Below are 12,588 nucleotides of genomic sequence, written 5' to 3' on the forward strand. Positions count from 1 at the left end.
ACTCCGTACAGTAGGCGTGATATGGTTGGACATTTTACTGACGTCATCATTGACCTCGGGTTCATTTACAGTCATCTCTGTTTTAGTCTTTGGCTGTGTTTCATCCTTTTTTAAAACTTTGAAGGAAAAAGCTATTAATAAGAAAAAAAATTGCTGTTTATGCATTTGTTTTATTGCTTTTCAGGTTCAAAAATGCTGTCCAATCAAGAGCACACAGTATCACAACATATTCAAAATGGCTGATTAGGCAAATACATGTTGCGGCAAGTCGAGTGCGTTTTCTTAAAATAGTTTGGTTGAGTCACCGCAAAGAAGTGTAGTGCATAAAATTAACGACGTTGGAAGTTGTTGTCAGTCAAACAGGAAGAGCTCACAACTCACAGAGACCAACATGTGTGGCAGAACAGCGTGGTAAGTGGCAGAAAGGACGCGCGCAGGGTCCACTGCACTGCTTGTACCACACCTGCGCGACGGTACTATGGAAGTATGGTTGTAGTGCGATCTATATATCCGTGGGGCTGAGAGTCATTTCCATGTATGTGTATTTGACCCAGTGCACAGTCCAAGTGCGTTCAACATGACAATGTCATGCACGCCCACCCTATACTACAAAATAATAGACTCTTCAAATACCATGGTTACGTGAGCCACTTCAAATAACCGTCGCGTCCAGAAATCAGAATATCGTATGCATATATATACTGTACATCTAAACATGGAGGTAGCTACTACCTCCATGATCTAAATAAGCAATTGTATCGCAAATGGTGGGAGGAATATAGTTGTCAATGTCAAATTCTGAGGGTCTTTAATTGCACAGCTTAATACCACTGCCGAACAACCCAGGACACACCGTCTTGCCCAAAGTTTTAAACTACAAAACGAGCTCCCCATCGTTTGCCCTTCTACATGCACCCTCGAACGTTGCAGTCCAGTCCCTTAGAACACAACTTTCCAAGTTGATTTTGTGTTGTTGGGAAATGTTTGCCGACTGCCACATCACGAAATATCTTGAGAAAGTTGTGTGCTACAAAAACCGCAATACAGCAATTGGTTATATTGACCATGGAGGTACTACCTCCATGTATTGACTGATATGTCTGGGAGAGGACACAACCAGCCAGCAAGGAATGTTCCAAGACTTCCTCTGCAGCTCTGGCGCCCTCTACCCAAAATCAATTTAATAATTTAGGACCTCCCCCCCCCCCCCCCCCCCCCGGAATCAAGGACAAATCCGAACATAAAAGGGTGTAGGATTAGGATTAAAGTTTACTGGTTAATCTTAACTAAAATCATGCAATAATCTACTGAAAAAATTTGGGGTCCTGTAACAGGGCCACAGCTACAGATCATGGCACTTGGTTGTCAAAATAGTCACACCATTTTTGAGAGCTTGACTGCATTGCTTAAAATAGCGTTGATCACAATTTCACTCAGGTATAGCTGCATGTGTGCGACATAAGACTCTACTGTTTGAAATTAGGACAAATTTTATTGTTGCATATGTTGCTGTTGTTGAAGCTCACAGTCTTGACCCATAAATTAGTATGACTTTTAGTATCTATTGTAATACTGGCAGGTTTTACTATTGCCATCCAGTGTTCTCCCCAGGATTTTGAAATAGGGTGGCGGCTAATTTGCATATTGATTTGCATAATATTTACATATAATTTACATATCATTGCATGATTATTGCATATGTATCATGGGATCTCTACTTGCAACTGCAACTACACTGAGGACATCTTACTTTTAATACAAGACGCATTTGCTTTACATGTTCATTATTTTTATTACATTCTCAAACAGAGGACATCAAAAACTTAATCATAAATGGTAACAACATATTGGACAGGCAGAATAACACTCCACCACCAGAACCATTTCAGGCCTTCATGTTGAACTTCTGACATGTCCTGCATAGCATTCCTAAAAGAAAAGACGAAAAGGTCACTTTGTACAATATCAAAAGTATCCCGGACACTTCGATTTTACCCCGAGTTTTTGCCTCCTTGGGTCTGGTTGTGACACGAAAGTTAATGTAATCTTACCAGCCACAAAAAAATGACACCGCGAATATAATTTTGTAGTTGTTATTTTCGGTTGATAGTGTGGCAATATTTGCCATAAAACGTAAAACGAAGGAATGCGACGATTGTAGCCGTTCGTTCCAGTGAAAATTGTTATTGAAGCCCTACAGCCATAAATTAAACGTAAACAGACATGAAACAAAATGGCCGCCGCCCTGCACGATAGATTCTAGAAAGACATAGCAATTATCAACACTCACAAGTTACGGTGGCATTTGAAACTTAAAAATAACTTTCTAGAATAGGAGACATACATTTGTTCCCCTGAAAGGACGAGAGATATCAGAAACCACGCCGAACCAAACGATCTCTGCGTTCTCACTTTGAACTGTTAGTTGGTACTCTCCAGTACTCTCCTCCAGTCATACTGTGCTCGGATCGGCACGAGCGCGCGCCCTCGAAACACACAGATCAATTTTGACAATACACGACGCAAGGTTTAGACGAAAGACATTTATCGAACCGATCTGACATTTAGTTATTAAAATCGCGAAAAAAATCTCATGACAACTAGTCCATGACAGGACGAATGAATAAAACTCAAAACACGTCTCGAACGATATCACATGATTGACGGATAGTAAACAATAACAAGAAATGGCCGCCATTGAACACGTGCTACGATTGCATTTGGAAGTAAAGTGAAATCGCGTTTTCGTACACTTAAATAGGGCGATCTCTTATTTTTTAATCATTAGAGTTAAGTTTTGCCCTCAAACTGGTGAACGGGGAGTGAAATTTGCGGGTAATCGGCCGCATGCCGAACACAAAAACTATGTTTACGTATTTAAATTTTATACGGACCGCGGACGTAGCACAGGCCTGTACAGTAATCTGAGTAAACGAAAACGGGCGACTGTATTTATTTCACCTACCTTATTCATCTGGAGTTACAATCAACCATGGAAATAATTTTTTCCATGTCGGGTCAACACCAGTTACTCTTCTCTTTGTTCTGTGATGATGGTGAGTTCACGGCCTTTCATGTTCACGGCAAAAGTCTTTGAAGTACTTTATCCGTACCCTTACCGCCATCCTTGTCACCCCCCAGGCCAAGTAATCAGCGTTGCCGCTGGCCGCGGTGACAACGTCTTTTAATTGAACGTCTTTTATTTACGTCGGTAAATGGTTTACACCATCAAATTGCGTTTATAACACCTTCAAAATTAAGATTCTTTGAAATTGAACTTGACAAAACGAGGTGTAAACGTGATAATTAGGGCCTATAGAACGTAAACAAAAAAGAGGACAATGAACAGGACGTTCAAACAACGAATGTCGGTGAAAATGAAAAGATTTTACAAAGAACGGGGCCGTGATCACAGAGTGGCGGGCCAAGTGGTAAGCGTGGCGCCTTGATTAAAGCGTGGCGGGTGTGGCCGTAAGCGTGGCGGCACCGCCACGCTATTTGTCCGCTGGGGAGAACACTGCCATCCTTGTGGAAAATGCAGACATATATTTATTTTTGTATATCAATGAAAGAAAAATGACTTCATTTGTGATCAGAACTATTCTAGACAACCAAACTCAATGTATGATTGGACCTGTACATTACTTAAGTTGTAACCTTGTTTGATTCCAAACTATTGTATAATGTCAGACAGTGAAGTAGAATTTCCATTTGCAGTCGGACATTCAAATAGACAATGAAGGCAAAGTGACCCTTAACCCTTTTCCTGCCAGACAGTAATAACTGTATCACTTCCCCATCAGCCAAGTCAGTAAAAAGCGGTATTGAGCCAAAACATGATGTATTTTCACCCACTTGGCTTGGTATGTTGTAGCATCTTTTGTCCAAAAAAAATCAACTTCACAGTATTATGTTTTCAACAGCCTTCAAATGTACAGTATTATGTTAAAATACATCATATGGAATACGTTGTGTTCCATTAATTTTAACCATCTTGACCTGGTGGTGAAATATGGACTTGGCAGGAAAAGGGTTAAAATTGCATATTAATTGAGACCATAGTCTAGCATATGACCAAAATACAAAAAATACTTTTGTAATTGTAGGACAAGCCTCATGGTTCAAGGTTTCTTGAAAGCAAATTTGCTGTCAAATGTCATTTATTTAGAGAGTCTAGGTTAACATGAAGATCAGCATCAGGAACCTCAAGAACAAACATCCTTTACATGATTCACAGTCCTCAAAATTTGTCAATCGCAGACTATGGTGTATGATGGTAGTACAAAACAATGAGTTTTTAAACTACCTCTGAAAAAATTACTTTTCTTGTCTTCTTCTTCGCATAATATTTACATAATATACAAAAGCTTTAAGCTTTCTTCCTTGTAAACAGAATTCAAAGTTATTTACTTGTTTTATATATTTCCATCAGCACCCTAAATCCTGCAGATATCTGCAATGCATGTGGATACAGAAACAGACAAGGGAGACAGACTCGTCCTCAGTGGAGAGACAGAAGGGGTGGTGCTACAGGTGGGGGTGGTGCAACAGGAGGTGGCGGCGGTACAACAGGAGTACAGTACTATACATCTTACAATGTTGGACCACAAACTTACACGTAAGTATGACGAGAAAGACAAGAAATCTAATGTAAAACTTTTATTCAGCAGTAGTGCAAGAGTGAATGTTCATGGACACAGATAGCATTGTGTTGCAAATACTAGTAACCTAGGGAGTCAGGGTTTGGGTTTAACTACATAGGCTTATGGCCAGAGGCCACCTTAGAAAATGTCTTTAGTTGCTATTAGTATTCAAGGGTTTGTGTTTACTTATCTTTACTAATGCCAACAATTCAGATGCAATGTATTAGTTGTTGTATGTTTGTTGCAGTCACAATGCAAAGGTGTGTTGAAAAAAGAATGAGATATGTGAAAATACTGCAGTATTTGGGTACATCAAGTGAGTTTTAAATTTAGGGTATGTGTAACAGTATGATGAACCTGAAAACAGCAGCACAGCACAGCAATCAGCAATCCATTCATCAAGAAATGTTATTCTTATGTCAGAAGAGAGACACATGAAAATCCATGTTTTTTAAAAAAAAAATTGTTCATATATTTAATCTGTCTGATCTCATCACACAGACCAATCATGGTTTCCAAGGCAGCAATTGATGAAGACACCAAAACTGTTGAGAGTGAAGATGAGAGAGTCATCACTCCAATGAGGTGGGGACTGGTTCCATCATGGCACAAAGGAAGCCCAAATAAGTTTAGTTACAGTACAATTAACTGTAGAGATGACAGTCTTACTCAGAAGGCTATTTTCAAAAGACCTCTTGAAAGGGGAAGAAGATGTGTAGTCCTTGCCGATGGGTGAGTAAAATCAACATTTTATCTTTATATCCTTTATCCTTGACATTTTCATTTTCTCAACATGATGCCATCACAATACCTATCCTGAAATTAATTTTTCTGGCTGAGCAATGCGTAAATTTGTCAAGGTTGTCAGTTTAGCTACTGGTAGGGGTATTTTGATGTGTTTTCTCGATCAGAACTATGGATCTTGCCATGTTAGACTTTGATGTGTCACGGGGATGTAGAAAATAGCCAACAGCCGGCAAAAACAACTGGCTGTCAGCTAAAATTTGCTGGCTGAGAAAATTTAGATGTAGCAAAAAATCAGGACATTTGCACAAACTTGATGTGCACATACACTACTCGTAACTGCCTGTACTTTTATTTTTGCCACCTGTAACCAACATTTTGTACATCCCTGTGTCACTTTTCATTAAAAAGACTCAGATTTAAATTTTTGAAATCATCGACAGCAGAGAAACTTTACCATATGTGTAATGTCTTTTATATATTTTCTGAGTATATCACACCATATGTTTTAAATTATAAATAGAGAAAATTAAGTCTAAATATGTGATCCTGATGTTTCCATAGGAAAACAAAACATAAACTCATCACAGCCTCAATGCTGTTTTTCTTTTGCAGTTTCTATGAGTGGAAGAAAACCAAAGATGGCAAAAAGCAGCCATACTTCTTCTATTTCCCTCAGGAGACAAAGTGGTCCAGTCCAGAACAACTTCAGGATGACAACTATGATGATGATGGTAACTGGTGTGGCCGCCGAGTCCTGACAATGGCTGGAATTTATGACGTATTGAAACCAAAGAATGAGGTACTACAACATCGATTTATGCTGTCTTCAATTTCAAATAAACCCTTTTAATGCATGGCAGTTGCACCTTGACAACCAAACACTTTCTTGTAATAGTCAAATAGTCAAACTTGTTTCAAAGTTCTAGATATTTTGATAAGTGAAGATTCTTGGCATTGCTGTTGTCAAGCTAACAACAGTCAAAGAGGAACTATTTGTAGCCTCACATTTGTTTATTGGTCATAAGTTGAATACAGCAACACTCTTTGAAATTTGCATGACATAGATAAAGTGCTCTCTTCAACCCTTTGCACACTAAGTAGTTCTGTCTCAGTAATGACCTCCGTCCAGGAGCATCTCTCTGATATGACAACATTGTTTCCGAACACAAGGCATCTAAATTGAAAGAATGAAACAAGTATGTTTGCAACATTTATTTGTAGTTGGTGTATATGAACAATGCATGCAGCTGACACTTACAGTGAGGACCCTGAAAATGGAGACATGTTAATAAAGGCCATTGTACTTATTTGTATTTCAGGGAGAGGAAACACTTTACACATACACAATCATCACAACATCGGCGTCACCGGAGTTGTCATGGTTACATGACCGCATGCCAGCCATTTTGGAAGATGATGATGCCATCAGGGACTGGTTAGATTCCGGGAATATCGACAGCAGCAAAGCAGTGAACCTCATCAAACCAACCGGCAAAATTCAGTGGCATCCGGTGGCAACTGTTGTCAACAGTGTCCGGAACAAAGAACCAGAGTGCATTGTACCTGTTGATTTAGAGTGAGTGAGCAATATCATGTTCTCTTATTTTTACTCACTTCCAACCCTACCCTATTTTTAGATGCCAAATTAATTGCAATTTGATGGTAATAAAACTTGGTCTCAGGGGTCAGTATTACAGAACCACTGCCATGTTTGTCTCTGAAACTCTAGATTTGTCACAAACACTACTCATTGTGTCCACAGACAAAAATCTCAAAAATTAGACTCAGAAACTTGGGTATTTCTATGTGTAATGAATCCTTCAAATCAGTGTTCAGACACACTTGTCGTGTACATGCACTTTCAAATTTAAGACTTTTAAGATGCATACTAATTAAAACTTTTATGTGTGTTTTATAGTTAGAGTGTATACGTCTTTGGTTCTCAGACAATGGATCTTTCATGTTGACGTTTATGAATGCAAACGTGGCCCATTTCACTTGAATGTTAACAGTGATATTTCTTTTGGAATTCCAGCAAACCCAAGCCAGAAAGTAAATTTATGGCAGCCTGGCTCAGCAGAGGGAGCAAAGGTACCCCCAAGGAAGAAAGTACCAAGAAATCCAGTCCAAAGAAGAAACCAGCACAGAACTTGCTGACTTCCTGGGTGAAAAGGGAAAGTCCAAGAAAACAGAAAATGGCAGAGGATACAGACGGTAGTCCTTCACCAAAGAGAGTGAAAACTGAATAGAGAAGATGGAAGAGGAAATGATGGAGTGTATTTTGATGGAATTGTCAAAGAATGGAAGCGGTGTAACTTCATGGAATTCAGGGAAAGATAGAGACTGACAGTGAAGAGTATTTGCAGCTGTATCTGTACCTGTAATTGTAGTTTTTCTTGCCTTACAGCCATATTCACGGAATAGGCTGATCAGAGCCACAAGCTAACTTTAAGAACAAAGATAGTGTATCAGTATGGATGTATGAGGAACACTACCATCTGACATTGCCATCTGAGCATTGTACAACCATTAGCATAGGTGTACAGTACCAGTAACAGAAACGCACGAGTTTGGCAGCTCTCGTTCAGACAAAAGTATTTTAGGCCAGTGTAAATATTTATAGTACCTCATGTTCTAGTTTTTCAGTGACACACCAAGCCTGGAATGACATTATTTTTCCAAAGTAAATTTACGGTTGTGATCATGTTCATTGGTTTTTTTTCAAAGTAGAGTTAGCTAACAGGTAGTTTAGGGTTTAAACTGATTATTTTAACTTCGTGAAAATGTGTCAAAATCATGATGTATTTTAACTCATTGTGATCAGTCAGTATATACGTCAGATAAGCTTGAAGATTGTGTTCCTAGTAAGTTAGTTTTCATCTACAATTCGCTATTGAGATAGTTGTACACTATTTTGATTCAGTGAAATAATAAACAAAGACAAATCATTATTTTTATACAAAAAGCACATTTATTATCATAAGTACTGATAATATATATGAATAAAAATGTGTATTCTTTACAATACAAGTACCATGTGTGTACTCTGGTTGACTTTGCTTACAATGTGGTAGAAAGGATACCATTTAATGTTTGGCAACTTGAGTTGAATATTTTTGGTGCGCTCTCAGCTTCAACAATACTGTTAGGGATTCTGAAAATACACACAAGTTTCACCTTTGTAAGTTAAAAATTGAATCGTGTTCAAAACATCTCATCAGATTGTGTAATGCTTACTGTTCCCTTGCATTGGCGATGCTTGTCTGAAAAGTTTCCTTTGAAAGATTAACAAACTCACTATTGCACACGTACCTAGAGTAAAAATTTCAGAAGTTTTTTATGCGCACACACACATATATGTATTCCTATTTTGATTTAGTCCCTACCTATTGCTTACATGTTACTGATCCTTGATCAGAATTGAATATTCCGGAGATGGATGGATCTCGCTGTAAGGATTTGAGTTGTCTAATTTGTTTTCTCTGACAAACTAAACTCTGCATATTGCAGGGAGATACATTAAATAAGAGCACCATTCCAATGTAGACATTAGTGACAGAAATACAACCTACCAGACTACTGTTTCACACTTTGCTGCTTAGATTGACATAGGGTGTACTGAAATGGATTTTTGTAGAGAGAACAACAATTTAATCAATGTTACAAGATGAGCTAATGGGTAACTATATCAATAAAACTGAATTCACTGATAGATTCACTTGTATAATCTATCTGTACATGCAGTATTCTGATCTAATGAATCAATGTGAGAGAACAACAGCAAATCACAAGTAGAGATAATATTTCTGCAAACAACTCTACATCCTCATTCAACCATATATGATCAGAGAGATAGTATCTACATACTGACTGGCTATGAGGGTAACAGCATACATTTGTTGCTTGAAGGCCTTGGTCTCCCCAACACAGTCTGTTTCATGACATAGTTTGTCATACACGGAAACATCTACCAGATTATGTATAATATTGCCTGCATGGCTGTTGCAGTATACACACTTGTTTCATGAAATTCATGGTGGAAGAGTGATGGTGAGAGTGCAAAGTACATCAAGAGTTTCAATAGAGATCTGTTTTTGAAGGTGATGTCAACCATGTGTCAAAAGGCTACATTTTCCAGGAATCTATGATGAGATGACTAACAGGAAATCTATCTTTGTTTATGTCAAGTGAAAAAGGCATCCATGTGAGACTGTTTGAAAATATGACATCTTCATTGAATCTACTAGCTAGCACTCAATCATTTCTGTTGATGCAAAAGTTAAGTCATGTGAATCTGTCAGTCCGTGTTCATCAAATTTTGATATCTGCAAATGCTCCTGTTTGTAATACACAGCTACAATCTGATTTCAATAATATTATCACTGTTCTTTTTCCTTCTCCTTGTCGGCTTTCTGTTTACCAGGTTTCTTGTATTTCAGTTCAATGAATTTCTTCTGGTGTTTGAGTTGTGGAAATTTATCTGCAAAACAACAGAGCATGGATATTCAGTGTTAACCCTGGTTCAACCTTGCCCACTTTGCTCCTGATGGAGTGGTTGGGTCTCAACACTGGAACAAGAAAGTACAGGGTTTACACCACATCCATAACATATGACACACAAAATAGCTTAGTAAATAGAACATAGCTTTGTCATTCAGCTGGAGCCACATTTGGCTCATGATCTATCTTGTCTCCCTTTTGTTTCCACATTCTCTATGACTTATTTGATTAATACCAGGGTATGAAATTTAATTTCTGTGACCATTTTAATTGCCAGATTTCTGATTAAATAATTTGATGCAATATCCATGGCAAATAGAGTGCATGTTGCTGTGTTTTCTGTTCTCAAGCCTGAAACATCTCATCAATCTTACTACAGCATACATTTTATAGCTTTAGCAAGATGGTAACGTTTACTTTATAATACAAATTCAACATACTGTATTACTACCTGAACAATGAAAAAAAATGACACTTTGTCAATCATAATTGGTAATCAACAGATATTTTGGGTTAAAACTTGAACTCAATAAAAGCAAGTAGCGAGTAGATTTTGACTTACATGATTCAAGTGCATTCTTGGCAGCCATCATTTCAGCCTGTTGAACACTGCAAAGAAACGATGTAAATACTGTGTTGGCATACATGTATGATATCTTACCTTGGATTTACGTAGGAAGGTATATTGTATGAATACTGAAGGTACAATGTACCTCAGAAACAGATAGTTGGACTCAAATTTTCACAATACTTTTCTGGTGCACCACAGTGCAGACTCAAGTTTGAAGCCTGTAGAATAAATAAAGATTTCTCTCTCTTTCTCTTGGGAAAATTGAAAATTAAATTTTTCCCCATAGAGTGAGTTGACACTGGGATAACAGCTGTTTTGAATTTCGGTAATTTGTGTCTCTGGTTGCACTTTGACATCAAATGATAACTTCCAATGCAAAATTTCAATCACAAGGTACAAAGGCTTTTGATGGTGACTTTGTTGAATTACATCGATACTTACCTTGACCATGAACCACTTGCAAGTCTGTCACCTTTGAAGTAAACTGCAACTGTATACTTTCTGGAGTGAGATGGTCCAACCTGGTTTACAATCCTGTCCAGAAACAAACAAACATTCAATCCTCAATAATGATGATAAACATGGAGAGTCAACGATGGCTGTAAAACAGTTACAAAAATTGTGTGCCATTTGTAAAACATTTGCTTGCACAGAGGAAAGGGGCTAGTGCATGTGTGATGTTGACAACTGATGCATAATATCACGCAATGTTTTTGACATCATTGCAGCTTAGTAGCAGTCTGGCAAGGTAGTCTTCAATCAGATCAACAATTATACATTTTCACCAATCAGCGAATGTATACATCAGGTTTACATATCGTCACAAATAAGATAATATCCACTGATGTGAGGTGTCAGTGACATCAATAAGCCTACAAAGGAGAGACAATCACATGCTTTCATCAACTGAGAGGGAAACAACTTGAAAAAATAACGACATCAACAACAAAATCAGAAAGAAATAAACACTGGAAAAGACATGAGATGTGATTTCTTACTTGTACACTGGTATGTCTGGTTCTTTGCCCTCGGTACGTAATGTTAAACAGCACTGCTGTAACTGTGACTTTGGATCATTCCAATCTTGATTCACAATAAAATCCTGAAATGAATAATATCATTTTGAGAACAACATTGTTTGCATTACTGACAGAAATTTTCCATGCACTCTGGCTGTTTCATGTGCACAGCTATAGTGTGATCAACCTGACAAGCACATCTCAGAAATTTTCTGTTGAAAGCAAACATTTCCACTATACTATCAATGGTGCTCCATTGCAACATGACAGATACGTAATTTGAAAATTCTATGACTTGTCTGAAAAGTAAATACATTGATAAATAATCACACATGATAACTTAATATTTTTTTTTCACTTATTATGATTAATGTTCTTGCATTATCCAGTTGTAAATATATCATGGATGTAAAAATATATCAGAGGCGAAAACAATTTCAAAGTGCAGTATTTTGTTATAAAATGTTTAAAAATGTTCGTGAGTTAAGGCTTTCCCTGACACACTTACCCTAGGTCAATGCATTCATAGACAGACATTGGTATTCACTGGGTCAGAAACACTTACTCAAGTCAAGGCATTCATTAACACACTTACCCTAAGTAAAGACATTCATTAACACACTTACTCAAGTCATGGCATTCATTAACACACTTTCCCTGAGTAAAGGCATTTATTAACACACTTACTCAAGTCAAGGCATTCATTAACACACTTTCCCTGAGTAAAGGCATTCATTAACACATTTACCCTGAGTAAAGGCATTCATTAACACACTTACTCAAGTCAAGGCATTCATTAACACACTTACTCAAGTCAAGGCATTCATTAACACACTTACCCTGAGTAAAGGCATTCATTAACACACTTCCTCAAGTCAAGGCATTCATTAACACACTTACTCAAGTCAAGGCATTCATTAACACACTTACTCTAGTAAAGGCATTCATTAACACACTTACCCTGAGTAAAGGCATTCATTAACACACTTACCCTGAGTAAAGGCATTCATTAACACACTTACTCAAGTCAAGGCATTCATTAACACACTTACCCTGAGTAAAGGCATTCATTAACACACTTACTCAAGTCAAGGCATTCATTAACACA

The 12,588-nt window shown here is 37.7% G+C and overlaps 2 protein-coding genes across 2 annotated transcripts in view; one reads left to right on the forward strand and one right to left on the reverse strand.

Moving 5' to 3' along the window:
- Positions 1 to 59: 59 nt before the first annotated feature.
- Positions 60 to 8,420, forward strand: LOC139152735 (abasic site processing protein HMCES-like). Its single transcript, XM_070726051.1, has 6 exons — positions 60 to 411; positions 4,433 to 4,618; positions 5,145 to 5,375; positions 6,003 to 6,189; positions 6,710 to 6,966; positions 7,426 to 8,420. The coding sequence occupies exons 1-6, from the start codon at positions 392 to 394 to the stop codon at positions 7,637 to 7,639; spliced, it is 1,095 nt and encodes a 364-aa protein (XP_070582152.1). The 5' UTR covers positions 60 to 391; the 3' UTR covers positions 7,640 to 8,420.
- LOC139152733 (ribonuclease 3-like) overlaps positions 8,339 to 12,588 on the reverse strand; it is a 28,125-nt gene continuing 23,875 nt past the window's right edge. The window contains exons 23-26 of the mRNA XM_070726049.1: positions 11,460 to 11,563; positions 10,903 to 10,995; positions 10,453 to 10,499; positions 8,339 to 9,870 (exon numbers count right to left, since the gene is read on the reverse strand). Coding sequence (XP_070582150.1) covers positions 9,770 to 9,870; positions 10,453 to 10,499; positions 10,903 to 10,995; positions 11,460 to 11,563 — 345 coding nt within the window. The 3' untranslated portion in view covers positions 8,339 to 9,769. The remainder of the gene's footprint in view (positions 9,871 to 10,452; positions 10,500 to 10,902; positions 10,996 to 11,459; positions 11,564 to 12,588) is intronic.

This window comes from Ptychodera flava, chromosome 16, assembly GCF_041260155.1.
Source record: "Ptychodera flava strain L36383 chromosome 16, AS_Pfla_20210202, whole genome shotgun sequence".
Classification (NCBI taxonomy): domain Eukaryota; kingdom Metazoa; phylum Hemichordata; class Enteropneusta; family Ptychoderidae; genus Ptychodera; species Ptychodera flava.

What these genes read in the sequence shown, in the direction of transcription:
- LOC139152735 (XM_070726051.1), top strand. Translation starts at nt 392, where the DNA reads ATGTGTGGCAGAACAGCGTG. An exon ending in GTTGGACCACAAACTTACAC is followed by an intron (nt 4,619 to 5,144) that starts GTAAGTATGACG and finishes CTCATCACACAG; the next exon opens with ACCAATCATGGTTTCCAAGG. An exon ending in TATTGAAACCAAAGAATGAG is followed by an intron (nt 6,190 to 6,709) that starts GTACTACAACAT and finishes TTTGTATTTCAG; the next exon opens with GGAGAGGAAACACTTTACAC.